The sequence below is a fragment of the Puntigrus tetrazona genome, chromosome 24 (assembly GCF_018831695.1).
Source record: "Puntigrus tetrazona isolate hp1 chromosome 24, ASM1883169v1, whole genome shotgun sequence".
NCBI lineage: Eukaryota > Metazoa > Chordata > Actinopteri > Cypriniformes > Cyprinidae > Puntigrus > Puntigrus tetrazona.
This window is the reverse complement of record NC_056722.1, coordinates 11,522,615-11,546,415: the sequence shown is the minus strand read 5'-3', so window position 1 is coordinate 11,546,415 and position 23,801 is coordinate 11,522,615. Positions and strand designations below refer to the sequence as shown.

The 23,801-nt window shown below is 36.7% G+C and overlaps 2 protein-coding genes across 4 annotated transcripts; one reads left to right on the top strand and one right to left on the bottom strand.

Annotated features, from left to right (window-relative positions):
- Positions 1 to 2,218: 2,218 nt before the first annotated feature.
- On the bottom strand, positions 2,219 to 20,571 carry zgc:101569 (uncharacterized protein LOC449822 homolog). Of its 2 annotated transcripts, none has more exons than XM_043227063.1 (6): positions 20,387 to 20,571; positions 19,387 to 19,551; positions 17,789 to 17,889; positions 16,491 to 16,635; positions 3,429 to 3,578; positions 2,219 to 2,758 (listed from the first exon to the last, which is right to left on the bottom strand). In XM_043227063.1, exons 1-6 carry the CDS (start codon positions 20,520 to 20,522, stop codon positions 2,523 to 2,525), a joined length of 933 nt encoding a protein of 310 aa, XP_043082998.1. In that variant the 5' UTR covers positions 20,523 to 20,571; the 3' UTR covers positions 2,219 to 2,522. The 2 variants fall into 2 exon arrangements, with proteins under 2 accessions (XP_043082998.1, XP_043082999.1); XM_043227064.1 differs by lacking the exon at positions 20,387 to 20,571 and adding an exon at positions 20,069 to 20,161.
- Positions 20,572 to 20,973: 402 nt separating this feature from the next.
- si:dkey-197c15.6 (putative nuclease HARBI1) lies at positions 20,974 to 23,675 on the top strand. Of its 2 annotated transcripts, XM_043225941.1 has the most exons (3): positions 20,974 to 21,385; positions 21,509 to 22,022; positions 23,053 to 23,675. In XM_043225941.1, the coding sequence occupies exons 1-3, from the start codon at positions 21,260 to 21,262 to the stop codon at positions 23,451 to 23,453; spliced, it is 1,041 nt and encodes a 346-aa protein (XP_043081876.1). In that variant the 5' UTR covers positions 20,974 to 21,259; the 3' UTR covers positions 23,454 to 23,675. The 2 variants fall into 2 exon arrangements, with proteins under 2 accessions (XP_043081876.1, XP_043081874.1); XM_043225939.1 differs by having other exon boundaries at positions 20,974 to 22,022.
- Positions 23,676 to 23,801: the final 126 nt, after the last annotated feature.

The following is a 23,801-nucleotide window of genomic DNA, read 5'->3' as shown; positions in this document are numbered from 1 at the left end:
ATTCTAAATATTATAACATAATAAGATATGACAGATATGGATACTATTTAAACAAATTCAAATGTAAATGAATACAAATTCTGGATTCAGTATAATTTATGTTTATGGAAACATACAGGTGAATAGAGCCGAACAAAAAAACGTTAAATACTTACAGTTTTAAGAGGACATATAATGTTCTTGTTATTATTGAGCATGCCATTGTGAGGAAAAAATAGCTTTTTCTGTATACATTCATAGAAAATGTTTACATTTTGCAACATAATAAATGTACAAATATTTTTTTAATCAACATAACCCAGCAAATGCTGTTTTATCCTTTAACGTTTAAATTAATCTGTATTATTTCTTTATATTTTGGATCACAATGAAATACCCTATTGTGGAAAAGCCATTTGGATATTTTTAAGAGTCTGTAGAGAAAGAATGAAAAAGTGGTAAAAACCTCGAAGACCGAAAGAATTTTAAGAAGTGAAAGGAAACAGACAGCAACAAGATAAGTGGGTTAAGTGAGATAAAAGCTAAGCATTCCTCTGTAAATGTATTTCAATCGATACCTGAAAGTGTTAAACACACACTTGCACACAGCCATAAGGCAAAATGTGTACAGCATGCCATTTCCCCAATTATGACATTCTATTGGACGATCTGCAAAAGCAAGATGCTAATGTGGTTGTCTGTTTTCATGGTAACTTTAAAATACATGGCCGGAACAGATTGACTTAAAATGATAAAAAATGGCACAATTATTTCAGCCGGTCTGATCACAGAAAGGATGAGTGTAAACAGCAGCATTTAAAAAATCCAAAAGTGCAGCACTCTTGTTTGAACTCATCCATTCTTCAAGGGTCAGTTGCTAGTTGGCTGTCAGTAGCATGATGAATGACCTGTGTGTGATTCTGTGGGGGGTCAATTAACATACAAACTTTCTGTCATCACACTGTCTAGCTAAAGTCTCACTTTAAAAGTCTTTACTTGAGCACTGCAAGGAAAAAGTCAAAATGGTGCATTCCACAGGTTCTAACTCAGTCTGATATAATCACGCTATTACTTAAATGCCAGTTGGTTTATTTTAACATTAGCAGACAATGAGCTGCTGCTCAACATTTAAACACCTGCTTAGGGCTTGCTGTAGCAGTTACAGCACACTTCAGAATCCCTCCCCAACTTCCACAGCTCCACCTGTAAAGAAGGGATGTGCATCTGCATAACTGAGCCCAATATGGTACGCATCTCAATGCATTGCCAGTGATATGATTCATTAATGATACATATGAAGCAGTTACCTGTGTGGCTGATACAATTCACACCTATTACGATGCAGTGAAATCCTACGGTACAGATAGTTTGCTTTGGTTCAGACACACGGCCATGTTAATCAATATTCTACATGGCTGCTTTATAGTGCATATAAATCAATCTACGTATAAAACATGGGTCAGAAATTGTCACTTTCAAAATCATAAAAGTAGTACATCTACTAATAATTATATATAAACCTTATATGCAAATCTGTCAGAAACAATGCATGGCAATACAAATGCCAACTTGTGGCTGATGCACACTTTCCTGAATAAATGTATCATTAACTTGTATGCTAATACACCAATGCAAATTGTTGACTCTTACCATCCCTACAGTATAGATCTACTATGGCTACAGTATGTTAGGCAGCAATTGAACAGTCAGTCCTTGAATTTAATGAGTTGAAAGCAGGAAAAATGGGTAAGCAAAATGATATAACTGAATCCAAGGGACTGCAAAGCCATATAGTACCTATTATAGTACTATAATGGGTGAGTAAGTAACAGAACTGGATCATGGAGCAATGGAAGAAAGTTGCCTGGTCCGATGAATCACATTTCAGACCAGATAAATGACCAGGAGCATGTGTATTACTGGAGATGGTTTATAGGAAGAAGCAACATTGGGATGCTCTGGGCAATGTTCTGCTGGGAAATCTTGGACCCTGGCATTCATGAGGATGTTACATTGGCACATACCATCTGACTAACAACTGTTGCAAACCACGTACACCTCCTGAGTCCATGCCGTGATGCATTAGAGCCGTTTTGGCAGCACGAGAGGAACCTACACAATATTGGACAGGTCATTTTAATGTTGTGGCTGATCAGGGAAGGTGTAAATACTGTAACAGCATTGGCAAAATAACCACCCATGTACTGTACTTACAAACATGCATGACAAATCCCTGAAATATTTTCTTCAGTATGAACCTTTAATATATTTGATTAGCAATACAAAAAAATCTGATAATGGAAACTTGATCTGAGGCAAATGCACATTCCTTTTCAGATTTCACATTAAAATTTCAGCTGTCACATCATACTGGTTTAATAACAATTACAGAATGCTAACAACAAATTCTTATTATTGTGTGTTACCATGTGCAAGTGTTATTTTAACCGATACTTACTTTAACCCATGCACTGTAAAATTAACAGTAATATCAGCTTTATTTAGTTACACACAAACTGTCTCACATCCACTCAACTGGCAGTTTAGAGTTTACTCTTAGAGAAAGACCCGCCCCTCCCAGCACCTAAGCTGAATTTTGTTGCTCCGGTGACTGCTTCAGCTACAATGACTGGCAGGCCATGGTCAAACTCATACTGCATGGCCTGGGTGAAGGAGGAGGCGTCAAAGGCTGCGTGGTAGGCGGAGTTACGGTCAGCACGGAGACAGAGCTGTGGAAAGGCGCTGACCTGTTCAGCAAGTTCAAGAGCCACTTGAAGTGCTAGAACAAACAAACACAGACTGACAGTTAGATGTGAAGATGCCAAAATGGGGCCATTACTAGTTAAGTTTAAAAGATCTTTGACAAAAGGCGGCAAAATTTCAGCAAAAAACATTGGGCAGATGTGACACTGCTTAACTTTTATTTTTTGTTGATCACAATCTGACCTCAAGTTATCTCCATTTCATCACTCATTTCCTTCAGATATGAACTCATTTTGTTCTTCTGTGTAACACATGAAAGCTCTGGCCTCTGTCCAGATCTCCTATGGAAAGTCCAGTTCCAAATGACTACACTTTGGAACTGAAGTGCTTACTTTTAACAGTATCTCTAAACAGCTTTGAGCTCATCTCATCTAAGCTTGCTGTGACTATGTGAACTGCTGCCACATTACATTAGTTTAATCTGTTAACATCCTCAAGGGAACTCCACTGTGGAAGGATGAAAGATTCATATGCTCATGTACTGTTCAGATAACAGAACATATACAGTACAGTATCGAAAGACGCAGTGGCATGGCTCTAGAAAAGGTGGGGACAGTTAGAGGGAATCACATTGTTCGAAAACTGTATTACTTTCTTTTGTATAGTATTTTACCCCAGAATTCTGCTGAAGATGCTAAATTGCCATATCACACTAAAGGAAGATTTAAGGTGTAGTGTATAAGTACCTTGGCCATCAGGCACCACTCTGTTTGCCAATCCAAATGTTAAAGCCTCTTGTGCCTTTACCGGTCGGCCTGTAAGGATGAGATCTAGAGCTCGCGAGAGACCAATTAGCTGTGGCAATCTCACCGTACCCCCATCAATCAATGGCACACCTGTGTGAGACAAAGAGAAAGAGGCTTATAGACATAGAAGAGCAGAGGGTTAACTGGTAGGAGGTGAATTATGAGCACATATACCATCCTAAAATTTGAGGTCAGATGTTCTTATTTAAAAAGATGCTTTATTATGTCAAGGGTAAATTCAGACCTCTATGATGCCATGAAAGTTAGAATACCCATGCCATTTTAATGTACAATTTGCAACTGACTTGTAAATTTGTCGCAGTGCACGACAAATAAACTTGAAACTAAAAAGTTTACTTGATTTTTGAGTTACTTTATTTTTATGAATTACTGGACAAATGTGAAATTGATGTTTTAATGGTGATATGTGAAAACACTGTCATAATATACTGTAGGAGTGCAACCACAATAAAGTAATTATTATTATTATTTATTTATGTACATTGTATTACACACACACACAAAGGGTCTTGAATACATGTCTAATCACCAGCAATCCCTCTGCATTTAGAGCTCTCATTATCTCTGCCAATTTAAACTAGCATCATTACTACCATACTCTATAAATGATATTTTCTGCTGTAGTGGGTTATTGAAATAATGCAGCTCTATTCATAGTGGCTTGAGAGTGTGAGAGATAATGAGTGGATACATCTGCTACCAATCATCTGTCCTCTCAGACCAACACGCTACACATCTGGCAGCCTGAGCTGAAGTAGGAGGGAGTTCTTTCAGTGAGCACATCCTTCCATATTTCCTCTGCTCTTTTAGCCCATTACTCAAGCCTGTCGTTCAGAAAGTCAGTCCTCCATCTCTATTACACATCTGCAAGCATGCAGCTGACACACCAGATGTGATGAGGTGCATCTGTTTTAAAAGATGGACCTATAAAAAGCAGAGGCAGTGTAGAAACCATAAATGCAAGGAATCCAAAGGAAGAATGAAGGTACATTTGCGCTAATAGTAATTAAATCACCAGAGCCTCCAAATCTAGGTTTGACCAACTGACCATAAGAAAGAATCCAAAAGATCTTTTGACAAGAAAATGTGCGTTTAGGAATTAGTGTGTCCAAACCCACAAAGGTACTTTTGTACCTGTTCTAACTTCATTGCTGCCTTTAGGTGTATGTAAGGTACAAACATGTATCTCTGAGTGTACTGCCCTAGAGAGACATTTTTGGAAAAATTTGTAGTTATGTTTACATGCACTCTTTTTAGTCAATCCAAATGACTCCAAACCAAATTTTTAGATTCTCTAAATTCTGTTATATGCACCCCAAAGCTTAGCACTTAAAGTATCGTGGTATCATGGTATTTTACATGGTATATCCATTTTTGGTTTCACATGGAACCATTCAGTCCACGATTCTTTAAAGAACCATCTCTTTATTAAAGTTTTATAATCTATAATCCTTTTGCGAAACAGAATGGCTCTTTGGGTGTTAAATGTTCTTTTCGGAAGCCATTTAGATAAAAAAGATTCTTCTATGGAATTGTGAAGAACTTTTATTTTTAAGACTGTAGTTTGATTTAAGGGTTTACATTGCTAAAATTTTAGACTATAACCTGTTTCAGTCAGATCGAAAATTTACTTCGGACTGAGCTCAATTGACTATGCCATGGTAACCGAGAGTGAATGTTTATGTCTGTATGTATCGATCCAGGGTGGTTCCTGGGATAGGCATTCCCACCACCCAGCATAGAACTGCTTGTTCTATGTGCAAAGACGGATTGAGTTTAGTCAGATGAATATGCCTATAAAGAGATTATTAGGTTGCACATTAACTATGCTGTGACTGTGAGTTAGAGAACTAGTCCATACATCTCTTCAAATCAATCCTCTACCTTTATTTCTAGACCTTGACTATTGCGTAAAATCCTCTTGCTTTCACACACAGGAGACATTGAAGTGGGACAATGGCTTTACAGAAATCACTGAATGACTTCATGTCACTAGACCTGCATTAGCAGCTGGGTGATTTCAGTTCACTTCAGGTGTTTGACTGAATGAATGGATCTGTCTGTGTAAGCCTGAGCCTGTGGTTGAACTTTTATGTCTTCCTGTACGTGTTCATGCTGGTGATACTGGTATCCACAGAACATCAAAGTACCAACACAGCCTACGATGCAAGCTTGAACACACAATGGTGTTGGGGTAATGCAGTGCTACACCACACTACCACACTAGAGCTCAATAAAAAATGTGTAGACAAACAATTACATAAACACAAAAACAGCTAAATGAGAAGATATGTGATATTCAGAACCAACATGACCATGATACAAAATCTCTTGCAAATTAATTTTATTCCAAAGAGTTAGGATTTTTTTCCTCTCTTTTCAGTTTGAGCTTTTCATATAAAACAAATGAAGGCATCAAGGGAAGTATTCCATTCTCAAGACAACTCAAATCCATCAATGTATTTGATAAAATCTGCATCCCCGAGTCCAAGCATTATATGCCAAGGAAGGATCTGAAGGTTGAAAGAGAATGTCTGTAAAATCTGAGAAAGGTCGAGTCATTTCAGTTGTTGGCAGCCACTCTGGTGGTTGAGGTGGACGAATGGAAACTGCATTCAGAACAACTAGCTTTGACCACCTGGGCTGTTGGATTAGATACAATGTGTGCAGTTAGGGCCTCTTAAAAATGATAAACTCAGATTTCACAGATCTTCTGGTCTCTGATAAATGTACTGTATTTCATTTGAGCTGGGAACAAACTGTCCAAGTGAAACAGAATACTTGATGAGAAAACAATGACTGGGTCATGAAAAGTGGGCGTTTCATAGCAGAATGGAATCAGACCTCAATGTGAAGTTCCATCCAGACACTGTCGGAACCCAGTTTTTGTCTATGGAGAATCATGCAGGTACTGGGCTACTCCACAACGGTCCCTACCCAAACAAGTCTAAATATTCTGAATATAAACAGTTCTTTTAGGTGTATCGTAGAGTTTCAAGACAAGTCAAAACCATGGTTTGGAAAACCGATTCACGGTGTACCCGCTTATTATGTAACTTTTGTATATTTTGAATATAACACACTGATGAATTTTACTCAGTCAAATAATAATTCCCTTGGGATTTTCTGTGTAACTGCACTAGCTGAATCACTTGAATTGCTTGTTCACATTCTTTCAGGGCTGTTTATTTCAGTTTTGGTGTCTTAATGTAATGTCTGAAGACAAAACAGGAAGTATTTGGCCACATCAGAGAGATTTCAGTCAGTTTTGGTAGCATATTTTCCTTTTCCAGGGTTACCTCCCCCATACCTCCCTCTTCATCTCTCACCACGAGGGATTCCCCTAGGCTGTTCCCATCTTGGTCTCCCATATACAGCCCTAAAATTCACTTGCCAAAACAAGATTAGGTAAAATAAAACCTACAAGCAGGATGTTAAAATAAACCCTTTCCACTGATGGTGGCCAAGACATCTATTATGTGAGATGAATGGTGTTTAAAGGCCTGCTGTGCACTGTGGGTAAGTACAGGAGAGAGTGAGGAAAATTCTGAGGAAATAAGTGGGTAGTGTCAGAACGCTTAGCCTTGTTCTGGGAGAAAAAGTCTTCAAATGATAGTTCTCATTTAAACTCAATCATAGCAGAATGGCCACAGCAACCAATGTGCGGCAAAAACAACACATAAAATTTGTTGACAAAACATTTTGGTAGGATTGGTTACATGTTAGATGCTCCAATCAGAAGTGTAATAGATATCATATAATTTAAGCTATTGTGTTTTTTTTCAGGATTTCAGAAGTAATTTTTTTTTAATGTGTGGCATCTGCCTTTGCAAATTGCTGGCACAATGTCAAGATGTTGCTAGAGGTTACTAAGCTGTACTGAGTATGTTTGAGCAAGTTGCTATGCGGTTTGTAGAGTATTGTGGGTGGTTGCCAGGGATTTGCTACATATCTATGATACATAACCAAGATGTCCTAAGTGGAGTATAGCGTATTGCGGTGCATTTGTTAGGGTTTTGTGGGTGGTTGCATCTGTTCTGAGTGTTTAAAATGTTTCTATGCAGTTGCATGCGTTTGCTAACCTGTTTCAAGTGTTAATATGGATGATAATACCAACAAGCCAGAATCTGAGCTGTTAATATTAATTATTTTCAGATTGATTATAAGAATTATTAAACATAAATATGTAAGGTACAACGGACAATGGGCCAATTATTCTACTTACATATATACAGACGTGGACAAAATTGTTGGTACCCTTTGGTCAATGAAAGAAAAAGTCACAATGGTCACAGAAATAACTGTTATCTGACAAAAGTAATAATAAATAAAAATTCTATAAATGTTAACCAATGAAAGTCAGACATTGTTTTTCAACCATGCTTCAACAGAATTATTTAAAAAAATAAACTCACGAAACAGGCATGGACAAAAATGATGGTACCCCTAGAAAACACTGAAAATAATGTGACCAAAGGGACATGTTAATTCAAGGTGTGTCCACTAATTAGCATCACAGGTGTCTACAACCTTGTAATCAGCCATTGGGCCTATATATATGGCTCCAGGTAATCACTGTGTTGTTTGGTGATATGGTGTGTACCACACTCGACATGGACCAGAGGAAGCAAAGGAAAGAGTTGTCTCAAGGGAGATCAGAAAGAAAATTATAGACAAGCATGTTAAAGGTAAAGGCTATAAGACCATCTCCAAGCAACTAGATGTTCCTGTGACTACAGTTGCACATATTATTCAGAAGTTTAAGATCCATGGGACTGTAGCCAACCTCCTGGACGTGGCGCAGGAGGAAAATTGATGACAAATCTAAGAGACGGATAATCCGAATGGTAACAAAAGAGCCTAGAAAGACTTCTAAAGAGATTCAAGGTGAACTTCATGCTCAAGGAACATCAGTGTCAGATCGCACCATCCGTCGTTGTTTGAGCCAAAGTGGACTACATGGGAGACGACCAAGGAGGACACCATTGTTGAAAAACGAATCATAAAAAGCAAGACTGGAATATGCCAAACTACATGTTGACAAGCCACAAAGCTTCTGGGAGAATGTCCTGTGGACAGATGAGACAAAAATCGAAGTTTTTGCCAAGGCACATCAGCTGTATGTTCACAGACGAAAAAATGAAGCATATCAAGAAAAGAACACTGTCCCTACTGTGAAACATGGAGGAGGCTCTGTTATGTTCTGGGGCTGCTTTGCTGCGTCTGGCACAGGGTGTCTTGAATCTGTGCAGGGTACAATGAAATCTCAAGACTATCAAGGAATTCTAGAGAGAAATGTACTAGCCAGTGTCAGAAAGCTTGGTCTCAGTCGCAGGTCATGGGTCTTGCAACAGGACAATGACCCAAAACACACCGCTAAAAACACCCAAGAATGGCTAAGAGGAAAAAAATTGGACTATTGTAAAGTGGCCTTCTATGAGCCCTGACCTCAATCCTATTGAGCATCTTTGGAAGGAGCTGAAACATGCAGTCTGGAAAAGGCACCCTTCAAACCGGACACAACTGGAGCAGTTTGCTCATGAGGAGTGGGCCAAAATACCTGCTGAGAGGTGCAGAAGTCTCATTGACAGTTACAGGAAGCGTTTGATTGCAGTGATTGCCTCAAAAGGTTGCGCAACAAAATATTAAGTTAGGGGTACCATCATTTTTGTCCAGGTCTGTTTCATGAGTTTATTTTTTTTTAATAATTCTGTTGAAGCATGGTTGAAAAACAATGTCTGACTTTCATTGGTTAACATTTATAGAATTTTATTTATTATTACTTTTGTCAGATTAAAGTTATTTCTGTGACCATTGTGAGTTTTTCTTTCATTGACCAAAGGGTACCAACAATTTTGTCCACGTCTGTAGTTACCACACATCAAGACATGGTTCAGATCTTTTATTGCAAGCAAATTTTTTATTGCCCCTCTATCAACAATTATCAACAATAATATTGTGGTTTATTAACAAAAATATTGTAATATAGATGCTTTCAAATTGTTTTTTTTTTTCAAAATTTATAACAAATGAGTCTTAAAGTCCCCCTGAAATCATAATCAGTGAAGCTTTGATGGCCTGCTAGTGGCTGGCTGCCGTCATAAATCCCACCCACTTCATGTAAATGAATGGGGCAGTCAAGATTTGGCTTCAAGTTCCTATAGTGGAAGGAAGCAGAGCGTGTCGTCCATCTTTTTTTACAGTTTGTGGTTTCAAGTCACTTAAGGCTAGAACTTTTGCCCTGATTTTACCCTGATTTACAGTCTAAAGAAGTTGACGTTGGAGGACATATTTTCAGTAGATTTTAGAAAATAATATTGTTTTTGATTGACATGCGTCTATTAGCAACAAGGTGCACTTTTCCGTTTTTTTTGTGATTGGAATGACATTAACTTGACTCGGTTATTAAGTGTATGACGGCTCTTTTTCTTTCTTATTATTTATAAAGTCTAGGGATGAACAAAAATCTAAATTCTTGGCAAAATGGAACGCTGCACCAAAGTGTTTTTTCAAAGAAAGAAAAAACACAATTACAAAACTATTTTAAAATATTTACTTAAAACTAAATATATACTTTTAATTAGCTTACACCAACAATGCACAATTTAACCTAAAATAAATAAGTTAGGAAAACCATTTTTGGCCATATTTGAGACCCTCTTCTTGAAACAGGCATGTATTATTTTATAAATGCAGCCTTTCTGAGCAGAAGATAATTTTTTAAAAAAGTTAAAGTTCTTATTTTATTTTAAAAATGCATAAAAACATTACCTAGCAGCTGAAGAGTAACACTCTTTTAGCGCAGATTTTAAACCCTGGCTAAGAATCAGATACATCGCGAGCTCGTGCAGCGCTGTTTGAATAAGCTACACAACTCGTGCATGTTTTAGGTCTGCAGTTTATTTACTAAGAGGCCATTTCACAAATTCCGTGATCTCCTCTCAGAACACCGAAAGAGCTTTTTTTGCCAAATAATTTCCAAACATTGCCAAACATTTGGTGCATCCTTAATGTAAATCAGTAAGTGTATGATGCCTAGTGTTATAAAAATCTGTTTGTGTGTAAAAAGGCAAAAATAGAAGATGTAACATTAACTGGCCCGTTGCAGGATAATACAGAATCCACTATTTTATTTTAACAAGTCAGATAGGAAAATAGATTAACGTTGGTGGACTTAAACTTGAAAACTGGTGTGTACTGATTTATTTCCATGGTTGAAATAAAATACCTTTTGATGTTCATTCATGTTTATTCATGTTCTTTAAGCAAATATGAAAAGATGATTGTTTGAACTATGACGCTACAGAGATCTTTTATGAACTTTTATGATCTTATATAAAATGTTTGAATTGTTCTGTCTTGTCTGTCGGCATGCTGTCAGTTCATTTTTCATGTAAGAACATGATGTTTGGCGTGAGAGTGATATGGTTTTACAAGCAAAGCCAAGCTCACACTGTGCAATTTTAACAATTTGGCCGTCTAAGAATTTTGAAAATCCTAAAAGATTCCTATAATCCTAAAAAAAAAAAAGAGTTTTCATTAGAAAATAAATAATTTTAGTGAGAAAATGTCTTAGTAATTTTTATCCTGTCAATTGCTATTGTTTGCCATTATTTACTTGGTCACTGTATTTGTGAGGGTTGACTTATTTGCTGTCATATAAGAAAGGTTTTAATAATTTGGCAAAGTTATATATGAAATGCTGTTGTAATTGCAAAAATTACAAGTATGTGAACGGTTTTTGCAGGTCAGAATCTCATGATTGCAGTAATTCTGGCACGCCATTGCTATGGTGTTGTGCGTTGTTACAGGGACTTGCTATGAGGTACTAAACTGTTTGGTTAATTTCAGTTCAATTTTATTAATATAACACATGTAAAAACAACCATGGTCGATTAAAGTGCTTAACAATGTCTAGAAAAAACTCATACACAAACAAGACAAATACAGTAAACATGTCGCAATGTCTCGGCTCAATTCAAAATAAAAGCCAAGGAATACCTTGCGTCTTAAGTAATGACTTAAAAATTCCAACAGTCTGAGCAGTTCTTATGTGAACAGGTAAACTATTCAACAAATTAAGTGCCAACAGTAAAAAGCTCGGCCATTTTTATTATTTAACCTGGCTCTCTGAACATGCAGGAGCACCTATTTGTATGCCCTCAGCCCTTAAATGGGAGTTTAGACATGTACAAGCTCTGATAAATAATCAGGCACCAACCCATTTAAAATCTTAAAAACAAACAATAAAATCTTGAAATCAATCCTGAAGTGGACAAGAAGCCAGTGTAGTGAAGCTAAGACTGGAGTAATGTGTTCAGCATTTTACTCCCAGTTAGAAGCCAAGCTGCTGTATTCTGGACTAACTGTAAGCATTGAAGAGATGACGGAGCCAAACCAACATATAAAGAATTACAGTAGTCTAGTCTAGACTTTATAAAAGCATGAATACACTTTCAAACTGCTTATGCGGCAGGTCTCAGCTGAAAGAAGCTGGCTTTTACAACAAAGCTAATTTGTATTTCAAATTTAAAAGCACTGTCAAAAATCACACAGTGATTCTTGGTAAATGGACTAACATACAAACCCAAATTACCGAGTTCATCTACACAAGCGTTTAAATTTATAAGCCATATTTTTTCTCTCAGCAAATTAATTAATGGCAGAAATTAGGTGTTGACATTTGTTTTGAAAGGCAAATAAATTTTTACACCATCCACATGACAGTGGAAGGACATTTTCTAAAAATATACCAAAAAACGTACCAAAAACATTGCGCCCACTATTGACGTTTGAGGGATGCCACCAAAAAAGAGAAGCAGCATATGTAGAAAATTCACCAGGGCGAAAAGAAATTTTTTTGAAGCATTTTTGAACATGTTTTAAACATTTAAACACAAGAGTTATACACTTAATGCCAGCATACTGTTCAAGTCTAGATTAAAGAATTGAACGGTTGACCATATCAAAGGTCACAGTCAAATCCAAAAGGACTAAAAATGCAAAGTTACCAGAGTCCACAGCTAAAAGAAGGTGAAACTCATCTTAAAAAAATTCTAAAATTGACTGAAGTTATTTAAAAACAACAAGCTATTCTTTTTTTTTTTTTACAATGGCATGTTTAAAAGTACACACCCTGAGCTGAGAGATGCATTAACCAACGACACAATGCTTGACCCAACAGTGTCAAAGACATCTTTAACTAAGTGTCCAGGAATACTGTCAAGGAGGCAGTTGCATCGTGTAGTATCTAGGTTGTTATAGATAGTAACTTAATGGTCAGATTCAAAAGAGTCTGGTAACACTTTACAATAAGGTGTAATTTGTTAACATTAGTTAATAAAAACGCAGCTAATCATTGTTAGTTCATGTCAGTTCACTGTGCATTAACTAATGTTAACAAACAAAAATTGTGATTTTAATAATCCATTAGTAAATACGGAAATTAGCATTAACTAAGATTAATAAATGCTGTACAATTATTTTAATTCTTAGTTCATGTTAAATAATGGGAACTAATCTTAACTAATAAACGTATTGTAAATCGTTACCAATAGTCGATCTCCCAATATATTCTACTCTTTATGTGGCTCAGGTTTCTTCTTATAAGTAAACATAAGGGATTTTCGCCCATTTTTTCATTCATTGTCTTTAATTGCATAGCTCACCTCACCAAAACAAATGATTTGAGGTTGTCATTCATTGCTCATTAGTAGTTTGGGTTATGTTACATGCCCAGGCCTGGTGCCAGAGGGCATCCCTGTGCCCTGGACAGAGGGGGAGGGCCAGACTTTAGTTTAACGTGTATTAACAATACAATAACTTGTTTTAGAAGGAAAAGCTGTCCATAACTCCTGGTCTATGATCTTTTCCGCCACAGCAGCTGAAGAGCTCTGTGTTCAGATCAGGGCCGGCCCAAGACTTTATGGGGTCCTAAGCTGAATTTTATTTGGGGAACCCTCAGTGCCTTCAATACGACTGGTTATTGTCAAACCTTGCTTATTCACACAAATCTAACAGCCACAATAAGTTTGGTTTGTCGTAATCTTGCTTACATCATACTATTGTTTGTCTGGTATGTTTTTACTCTTCTGTGATTGCAACTGTGGTCAGGTGTTAATAACCTACCTTTTGGGTCAGGTGCACCCAAAAGGCAGGCTAAGGTTAAGCTGTTATCAGTTTATGAAACAGAAGCTTATTTTTATGACAAAATCATATACCCAGGAAAGTTACTTTTATGCAGAAGACAAAAATGTTAATCAAATAAAATTATATATTGTATTAAATTGTCTATTTGCTGATGTTTTGACATGAATTTTGCTAAAACAAAAAGCTACCTTTCCTACACTGCAAAAAATGACTTTGATTTTAACAAAAAAAATGAAAATGCTACAGTAAAAACCTGTTAAATGGGTATTAGTAAATTCCTGTAAAATTTACAGGAAAAAAATGTCAATTGAATTTCTCAGAATGTAATTTGCCGGAGGTTATGTTTATTAGAGTTGTATGTTACATCTAATGTTGTTAAGTTAATGTTTATTGCATATTTCAGTTTAATGAATCTCACCATGATGGTGATTAGTGTTTGTGTGAATGAAACTGTGCACCTTCTATTTATTGCTATATCTATATATCACTGCTTGCGATGGGCTTTGGTTCGTCACATGAATTTCTCATTACCATCTGCTTTTGGTGGTTATCAGTGTATTTCAAAGGTACAAAACAGATTTCAGTACAGATTGGTATATTAACATATACAGTTAATACTACGGTATTTCACTGTAAGTTAAGTATGCTGTTACCATATTTTTTGCGAAGATTTCTAGCAACCACAGCTGCCAGTTTTTCACCTTTAAATTTTACAGATTTTTTTTTACCGTGTAGGCCATTCGATCAACCAATCAACAATTTTCACAAGTTCTGACGCTACCAGTAGAGTTCCATGGAAATTATGAGAACAACCATAGTTAGCTAACACTACTACAGACTACTTAATATTGCACTTTTGTATAATTACCAATGCCCATCAATATATCACATAATAAATAAATAAAATAAAATGTAATTTCATGTAGGCTCTGAAGTATCTGAAGTGCTTCTGATCAAGATGAGACAGCATTTTTTATAATATCAGAACTTTTTGTTTAATGTTGTGAGAGCACACAAATAAACATAGACCCTTTAAAGTTCTGAATGATGTATTAGGCTACTCTTACATTAATCAGAGAAGATTATGGTATAGGCTATTAAAAATGGCAAGGGATTATGCTGGTGCCTCTGTGCTTGAGCTTCCACTCTCCACAAACTTGGATATATAATGGATTATAATTTCTAACATGCCACATAAGTGTTATAGGTTTGATCAAAGCCTTAAACGAGAACAATAATAATGCAGACAATTGTCTTAGTAAGCATCAACATTTGAAATGAACCATTACTGTAGAGTGAAACTGAAATTATGAAATGAAATTAACCATTACTGTAGAGCACCGGTACGGACTTGAAGACAGTAGGCGTCGTGTCTTCCTGGGTGGCTCGAGTACCGTAGAGGCAGACAGTCTGAGGAACGGGTTCACAGGAACATGCGGGCAATGCCCGGATGCTTGGTTTAATGAAAGAGAGGGTCATGATGATGGCTCTTAAACGAGCAGCTGGAAAAATCAGTGCCTGGCAGTAAATTATAGCACTGCTGGCATATTTATACACACTGTGGTCATATTTGTAGCATAGAGAAACTAGTACATGCAGAATGAAACTGCATCAAATTTCTCTTCTCTTGCTATGTACTGCAAAGTCTGTCCACAATAATTTAACACTGCCATAATTAATTTTCTATTTTGGATTACATTTACTCATAATACAGCCATTTATAGAATCCTTCAAGTACCACTGTGCAATAAAGTAATATCGTATTACATAAATATGTTAATCCAGAGGCACGCAGTCCATATAAACTGTGCATGTTCTGCATACCCAAGCATTTTGAGAGAATGAGCTCAGGGACTGTAAAGTTTACACAATATATAACACTTAATTATGCATAACTACATGTAAGTAACTCTAAACATATAGTAAGTGCACGACGTTAACAAATATTACTCAGTACTTGAATATAAAATTAGACTGTAACAAGATCTAAAGTCCATTATCATTTGATGCATAAATTTTGGCAAATAACACATTCCTGCAAATATTTGCCATATACAGATTCGGGAGAGTGTATCAACACTCAACTGCTTTGAATCATCACTCCAAATTCTCTTTGGTTTATTGCCATGTTGGTAGTCTCATGTGCAGGAAAAGCTGTCTGTGATGTGCTCACCCATATGGACAACTTGATCTTGATTACCAAAAATCTAGCATAACAAGCATAACTACATGAATAATGAAAAAAAGTTGGAACTGCATGTTTCTATGTTTCCATTGGAAACATTTTTGGCAAAAAAACCATGCTTAATGTGCACATTATCTGGCAGTATGGTTGAGCAAATTAATCTAATTGAAAATGTCTGAGGATTTTTATTGTTCCATTTGTTTTTGTCTTGCATGCATGATGTGTGTACAGCTATGTGTGTAAGCATCCATATGTCTCTTTGCAAGGCACTGCCACCTGGCCACTTCTGGCAACCTTTAAAGTGCTCATTAACTGCCTTTGTTTTTTTGTTTTGCACTGTTCTCTGAGGTCCATTTATAATTCTATCAAGTTTTTTTTTTTTTTAGATGTAGATGAGCTTTTTTATACTATTTTATGTGTTACCATAGATAATGGTGTTGTTTTCAAACAAACCAAACAAGTAGTATCAGGATTTTATTTTGGGATTTTCTTCAAAATTGCTTTTTTTAGAAGAAAAGTCTCTTAGCCACAAATCCTTTCCCCCCAAACCAGGTCAAGAGATGTAGGTATGAACAAACGAAGCTACTCCCACCTGAACCCTAAACAAATTAGCAGCAAAACGGAATAAATGACAAAGCAATGCCTACCAAATCTGCGACAGAAAACCCCCATGATGGAGCTCTCCTCGACCACCCTCAGGTCAGCCAGAAGGGCCAGCTCCAGACCTCCTGCCACAGCGTACCCACTGACTGCTGCGATCAAGGGTTTTGAGAGCCTCATACGAGACGGACCCTATAACCAACAACACCCATCAGTATATTGCTGTTCTACCTTTTAACCATGCTGTAGGACTGCTAACAGTCGGTGTTTCCAGAGGGTCTATCATTCAAATGTTAAAGGAATATATGAAAAAATGAAAATAACCCAATTATTACTCACCCGAAAGCCATCGTAGGTGTGTATGACTTTCTTCTTTCAGACAAACACAGAGTTTTTTTAAAAAATGCATCCTTCTTGACTGACCTATGACTTTTGTCATACATCTTATGTCAAGTCTGAAGTCAGGCAAGAAGTCGGAAATTCTCAGTCAGTGCTTTTATGTTATAATTTTAAAACTATATATATTGTTGTTTCAAAAACCCATCGATCTGCTTCAGAGGACATGTGATAACTCCTCAACGGCATATAGATTAGCTTTACACCGCAGTACTTCAAGATATATCCGAGTTACCGAGCTTCAAAATAATGACCACTATCCACAAGCATTACCAAGCTTGGAAAAGCCAGGATACATTTTTAAAAAAACTCCGACTGTGTTCTTCTGAGAGAAGAAAGGCATATACACATTGAATAGCTTCGGGGTGAGTAAAATATTTTGGGTGAGCTATTCCTTTAAGTGTCTAGAACATGTGAGCTTCACAGCTTGCTCTGCTAATGACTGAAAGTTACTTATATTGTTAGCATAAAGTGGACTCTCAAAATGAAGTGTTACAAAATCTTCACAGCAAGACAAATGTCCAGTGTAAACATAAAAGAGACTGAGACCAGGGAGCTGGATCTGGATTCCTCTCTGTTATTCACTCTCTCTTAGCGAAGTAGTCATGAGCACCAACAAATCGTGGTTTTATGTAACAGCAGTGGCTCTGGGCATGTGACCAAATGTGCACATTTTCAGTTGGCCAGCCTTTTTTTCACAATGTAAAGGAGAGAAATAAAAATGTTGCAATGACTGCAATGTTTGTTTCATTATGAACATTTTGGTAGACACGAATAGCTGTTAATGCGTCTGTTTAATACATTAAAGGTCATAGAAAGGTGGAAAATTGTCATAAAATTATTTTTGCTGCATGAAACTTAGTTGCAATATTGTTATTAATTGCAATATTTTTGCAGACTTGTATTAAATGACTAGGCAATGCTGCATCTAAGAAGGACCACTCCGTACCATGGGACCACGACCATCACTGCAGACATCTTGCTCCACTTTGAGAGAACCAGAAGTCTGGGCCAACTCCTTCAGATCAAAACCAGCACAGAAAGTCCCTCCTGAAACAAACCACTTGATTATTTAACTTACAAGGCAAGCCTTGTGAAAAAGAAGTGCACTTTAGAATACTGTCAAAAAGAAGACTCATTACATATATAATATTCTTCAAAAGAATATACTCGAGTGCAAAATTAATTAATTACACATTAATTGCAATTTAAAATATAATTTGTACTAATTCCAAACTGCTGAACTTTAGAGGTGTTTTTGGTCCGCTTAAGTAGGACTTAAAATCATAGATCACCCAAAATATATGTTACATGTATTCAATATGGTAATAATTTGTGCGTAAAAAGTAAGTAATTATCAGTAAGTATTAAGTAATTTATTAAGTATTAGCAAGTATTATTATTTGTGAAATTAAACTGCAACAAAGGCATAAAGTGGTACATATATGTATTGTTTAATAAAATTATTCATACGCTTAGGTACATTGTCAAGATAAGTGTATTTCTTTAAAACGCAATGTTTTTTACAGAACTTTTAGTTTGCCGTTATTAAAAAGTGTACTTCTGTGTACTTATTACTTAAGTGTGTAAAAAAAGTCATTAAAGTTTTATTTTGTTTTAATAAACTTAAGTTTTATTTTATTTTATTGTATCAAAACTTATATTATACGACACTACATTTACCCATTTACCACAATCAAATGCACTTTTTTTCACGAGAGAATACGTTCTAATTGCAAGGGTTATTTTAAACTTCCAAATTATAATTTATTTCAGAGAAAAATTACCAGTTAAAACAGTCCTTCAGCGTACTTTAACATTGTACATTTAACATCACAGCTTGAACTAAGCAATAAATAGCAATTATTCATAATTTAGCTGTAATTCAATTTTCGTAATGGCTTCCTAATGGACTAGTAAAATCTAGACCAGTAAGTGACATTGCATGTGCTCAATTGCGTTTTAATGTCCCTTTAAGAGTCCATGGTAGATGTTAACAGACCTGAACCTGTGTTTGGGTGAAATAATGGAGTTCTTGTGTGGCCATCATTACCTCTGGCGCTCATTCACCTCTTCAAAACCCAAGCAATTACTGTCGTCGCACATTTTTTATGTTGTTGTCTATGTAATGTTATCTACTGCGTTCAGTTCACCTGCAGACGGTCCTCTGGCTGGGCTCCACGTTTAAAGTGTGAGAGAGAGCAAAACCGCTCATTTCACTCGTTATAAAGGTGATTTAGAAAATTCAAGCAGAGATGGTTGATCCAGGTTGAACAAATTATTTCTATTGAGGGTGTGCAATTTGATGGCCTAGGGTAATTGTGTTCAGTGTGGTAATATTGCCATCACAGGCTTTGACATAACACAGGACTCTTGTAGCCATGTGGTGCCCACTTAGTTAAAGGTTTTAACAGGGGGTTGGTTGATGAGGAATCAGGGAAAAGTGAACGTTTAAGCTATTTCTTTGCTTTACAGCTCAGTCAGATGAGATATTGATTCTTTTCACTAACCACAAGTACACCAATAGTAGTGTTTAAGCAAACTTACCTATTCCATAAAGCACTGCCACATTAAGGCTATTGTCTTGGTCAAAGGCCGAGAGCTCCTCAGTCAGTCTCTGAGCAGTTTCTTGATTTACTGCATTACGCGCTTCAGGACGGTTAATTCCAATAAGCATCACAGTACCCCTCCTCTCAGAAATGACCGTCCCACCTGCACGAAAAAATATTTGCTTTGATATTTGTAATGCAATAACACGCACATAATTTTTTATAATTCTTATGCACTCAATGTTGCATTTATCTGATTAAAATAAATATTGTGAAGCAATATTACAGTACATTTTAAATTTTGAGTTAAATACACCATTATTATTTAAATGTAATTTATTTAATAAATGTATTTACGTTAGGCTAAATGAGATTTGTTATAGCGCTTGCATATCATTGCTCTTTTGCTGATTTTGATTGCTTTCATTGTCCTCAAGTCGCTTTTAATAAAATTGTGACCAAATGTGATTGTAATTCCTGTTATTGCAAAGCTGAATTTTCAGCAGCCATTACTCCAGAATTAAATTTTAAGAATTGCACACGCTAAAAAAATTATAAATATTGAATAGCCTAGATCTGTTACTAATCTGTTTGCAACCACATACACGCACTGTAATAGCTGACATTATATGAAAAATTGTATTTATGTCGAATATAAACAACGACAAAAGGCTATTCACCCATTGTACTGTTTCTGAAGTCCAACTTACACGCAGTTTATAAGTCACAGGTGATTGGCCAGTAGTAGTTAGCGAACATCAGAGCCCCCTCCACAAAGGGAGACTATAAACTTACTGTACCTTGAACCCGGACAATTTGAGACAATTACATTTAATTAGGCTATTTATAAAATCTAGATTGTTTCCAGGCAGCTTTAAAGAAAATATACCTATATAGATATGTATACGTATAAAATCTTTAAGCGTAATGTAACGTAATCTTTTAAGTTTATACTGACCTCTGCTGACGAGAGGAAAGGCGGAAATTTTATACTTTACCTGGGACAGTGCTTTTTCTTTCTTCTTTTGAAATGGCGCTGCAAAATCTTTGTCCTTTCATTGAGTTTAAAGTAATGTGGTGAACTGACCTCCTGAAGCCATTATTAACCAACAGTCTCCCTAAGGTTAAAGCCATAATGTAGGGGAAATTATTGATGTGCCTTTAATGTGTTGTTTTGCTTAGTTTATAGTGGCAGATTGTGTGGAACTTCACGGTTTGACGTTATACCAATCTAAAAGTCACCCAGACAACGCCAATAAATTACAAACGTGTGTACTGCAACACTCACACCCTATACTTCAGTTCAAACCTTACCAAGAAATGACACCAAACGGTAAATGGACCTTGCAACAAAAGAATAAACGAAATTTTAAAGTTAATTTGAACAAATTTAATAATTTAGAATTTTAATAAAACAGAAGCATATGCTGTAAAATATACAAAATATACACATATAAATATTAAACTAATAGTTTGTCAAAGTAAATCATGTGTAATACGTAAATCCATGTTTGTAGTTAATTTGCATTTCGCTGTCAGTGGGACTTTTATTATGAAAACTAAAATGTCACATGACCCGGTTGTTTAACCACTATAAACTCAGACACGTTTCGAAGTTGCAGTTAAAATGTAGGCTTTTAATTACATTGGCTGGCGGTCAGACGTATATACTGACATAATGCAAAAGAGCTGGGTTAAGGAACGCTTGCTCTTTATTTTATTCAATTATACTTGATTATTTATGGGTTAATTTATCTGATGGTTTATCGTCCCGCCACTATAATCCCGAGCAACGGCCAAACAAACATCTATTTAAAAAAAAAAAACCGAAAGGAAGATTTTTACAGTTTATTATTTTTATTTAGCTGCTCATGATGTCTTTAGCTGGAGCGCTATGGTTTGCTGTCCAGGATGATTTATTTACAAACGGACTGTGTAGCAACTCATCATCGCCCAGCATCAGCATCAGCAACACAATACAAGGCAAACATCCCAGCGTGAGTGAACCCATCTCTGAGTCCGAGACACACAGTGTCCTGGACGGATTGGATGATCTCTTTATTACCGATACATTGCATTTCAGTCGCCAGTGTTTGCGTTTCATTGTCGATTTCATCCAGGCCCGTTTAAAGAAGGACCTGTTTGTATCCGGCCACAGCCCGACCTCCGCGGAACCCAACATTCTGGCCGCGCTCGCCTGCTACGCACAAGGGTCTCTGTGCAGTAAAACCACAGACCTGCTGGGGCTAGATCAGACTGCAGCGGGCGAGGCGGTGAAAACCGTCACTCAACTCTTAGCAGACATGAGTCCCGATTTTATCACGTTCCCGAACAGTTATAACGACCGCATGGGTGCCGCTCAAGCCTTTAAGAACCTGAGCGGCGTCCCGCACGTGGTGGGAGTGCTGGGCTACCTGCACGTGAAGGTGAGCCCTCCACTCGGGGAGGAGAACATGTATATGAACACTCTGGGCTATCATTCGGTGATGATGCAGGTTATATTCGACGTGGACGGGAATCTCTTGAGTCTGGAGCAGTGCTGTCCCGGAGGAACTCCGGAACACACTGTTTGGGAGAACTCGGACATTGGCAGGCAGTTCAGTATATTTCAACACGGTCACACGTGGGTTGTGGGTAAGTTGAGAAACGGAATAAAACTTCTCGTACTTCAGAATGTATCCTGTTTACTTTTCTGAGGGGAAAAAGTGAGCTTCCTGTTTGCATCGTAATTATACGTTGAAGTATTAATTAGCTACATCACGTAACTAGGGTTAGGGTAAAGGTGAAGGAAGTGTTACCAAAAAAGTAATAATAATATTGACCCTAAAGAATAGCATTTTTAGAGGTCAAAAGTTATTTAAGGCTCACGGCACAGCTTGGTTTGTTGTTTCCCTGAATGCCTATGGAAAATTATTTCAGTCATAGGTTGACAATTGTTATCACAAAAACGTAAAAATATTTAAAATAAAAATGTAAAATGACTGTGAATATATTTTGATCCGAAAAAAATCGGACACTCAGATCTAATGCTCCCCAAAACGGTATCACAGGTTTAACTAAATAAATAAAATTTAAATGTAAAATTAATTATCATATTAGAATGATTTCTGAATAATGGAGTGGAATAGAAAATAATGATAGGAAATTTCAGCTTTGAATCGTAGAAATAAATTATATTTTAATAAAATAGTATAATTAGATGCACATTAAAACACATTCTTTTAAACTGTAATAATATTTCACAATATTGAGCAAAATCTGATCAAATGAATGCAGGCTTGACACTTTCATAATGCTGCATAATTGATAACAAAATCCTACATTTCACATAATAGACCTGTAGGTGGCATTTGGGCTTAAATAACTATGATAGTTTCATCAAATAGTAAACTGCGTAGGACTAAATCTTGCATACATATAAGTGAAGTGAATAGCCAATATTGTATTCATTTAGCATCCTTCTAAAATACATAATATACAGATTTTTAATCAACACGCTAGCTTTGGTTATTGATGAAAAATGGCTCGACCCATGAGCACTCACTGTTATTCTAGAAAGATCATGCATAGATATGCCTGCAACACCGTGCTGTAAAACAAATAATTATTTAAAATACACTCCTGGCAGGAAATATATTGTGTTGTCTTTCCCCCCCCCCCACAGGTAGCAGAAGTCTCCACGGTTGTGCACACGTGTTGACTCCAGTCGAGGCTTTTCGCATCAAAAGCAACGCAGCCCTGAGATTTAACAAAGCGCACAGTCAGCTACATGGCCGTACACAGCAGGTCTTCGGCAGCTTGAAAAGCCGTTTCCAGTGCCTGCGCGACATCGGCTCCATTCAGTCGCCCGAGTCGGTGGCATGTACCATCAAAGCCTGCTGCGTCCTGCACAACATCTGCAAGAAGTTCTCCGTGCCGTTACCCTTGGATTTTAGCGCAGAGCCACTCCATCCGCCATCAGAGGCGGCGAACGTCACGGCAGAGCAGCCGTTTGACTACATGGAAGACGCTAAAGATGAAATGATAGAAATGTTTTTTAATATTGCGGAGGACGAAGGCGAATAAGATGCGGAAAGTGTTCGCAAAAAGCCAGAAACCGTCACTAAATACCTTTCATGTTATTAACAGACCGATGCATGCCAGTGCCGGCGGACTCTTCACACAGTTTTATTCAGCTCGTCAAAAAAATTCATCAAAATAAGTTAATCCTACACATTAACTTACAAGGTAACATGACACTAATATTTGTCAACAAGTGATGTGAATAAAAACCAAATATTTATGGAAGAGTTCAGTGATGCTATCAGCTGATAATACCATATTCACGTACAGCACAATACGATATTCAGTTATATACATTATATTACATACACCAAAATAGTTGCCATGTTTGTGTCTGAAATTCAATGTCCA

What these genes read in the sequence shown, in the direction of transcription:
- si:dkey-197c15.6 (XM_043225939.1), top strand. Translation starts at nt 21,260, where the DNA reads ATGATGTCTTTAGCTGGAGCGCTATGGTTTGCTGTCCAGGATGATTTA. An exon ending in CGGTCACACGTGGGTTGTGG is followed by an intron (nt 22,023 to 23,052) that starts GTAAGTTGAGAA and finishes CCCCCCCCACAG; the next exon opens with GTAGCAGAAGTCTCCACGGT.
- zgc:101569 (XM_043227063.1), bottom strand. Translation starts at nt 20,522, where the DNA reads ATGGCTTTAACCTTAGGGAGACTGTTGGTTAATAATGGCTTCAGGAGG. An exon ending in GTGATGGTCGTGGTCCCATG is followed by an intron (nt 16,636 to 17,788) that starts GTACGGAGTGGT and finishes TGTTGGTTATAG; the next exon opens with GGTCCGTCTCGTATGAGGCT. An exon ending in GGTTTTCTGTCGCAGATTTG is followed by an intron (nt 3,579 to 16,490) that starts GTAGGCATTGCT and finishes TGTCTCACACAG; the next exon opens with GTGTGCCATTGATTGATGGG.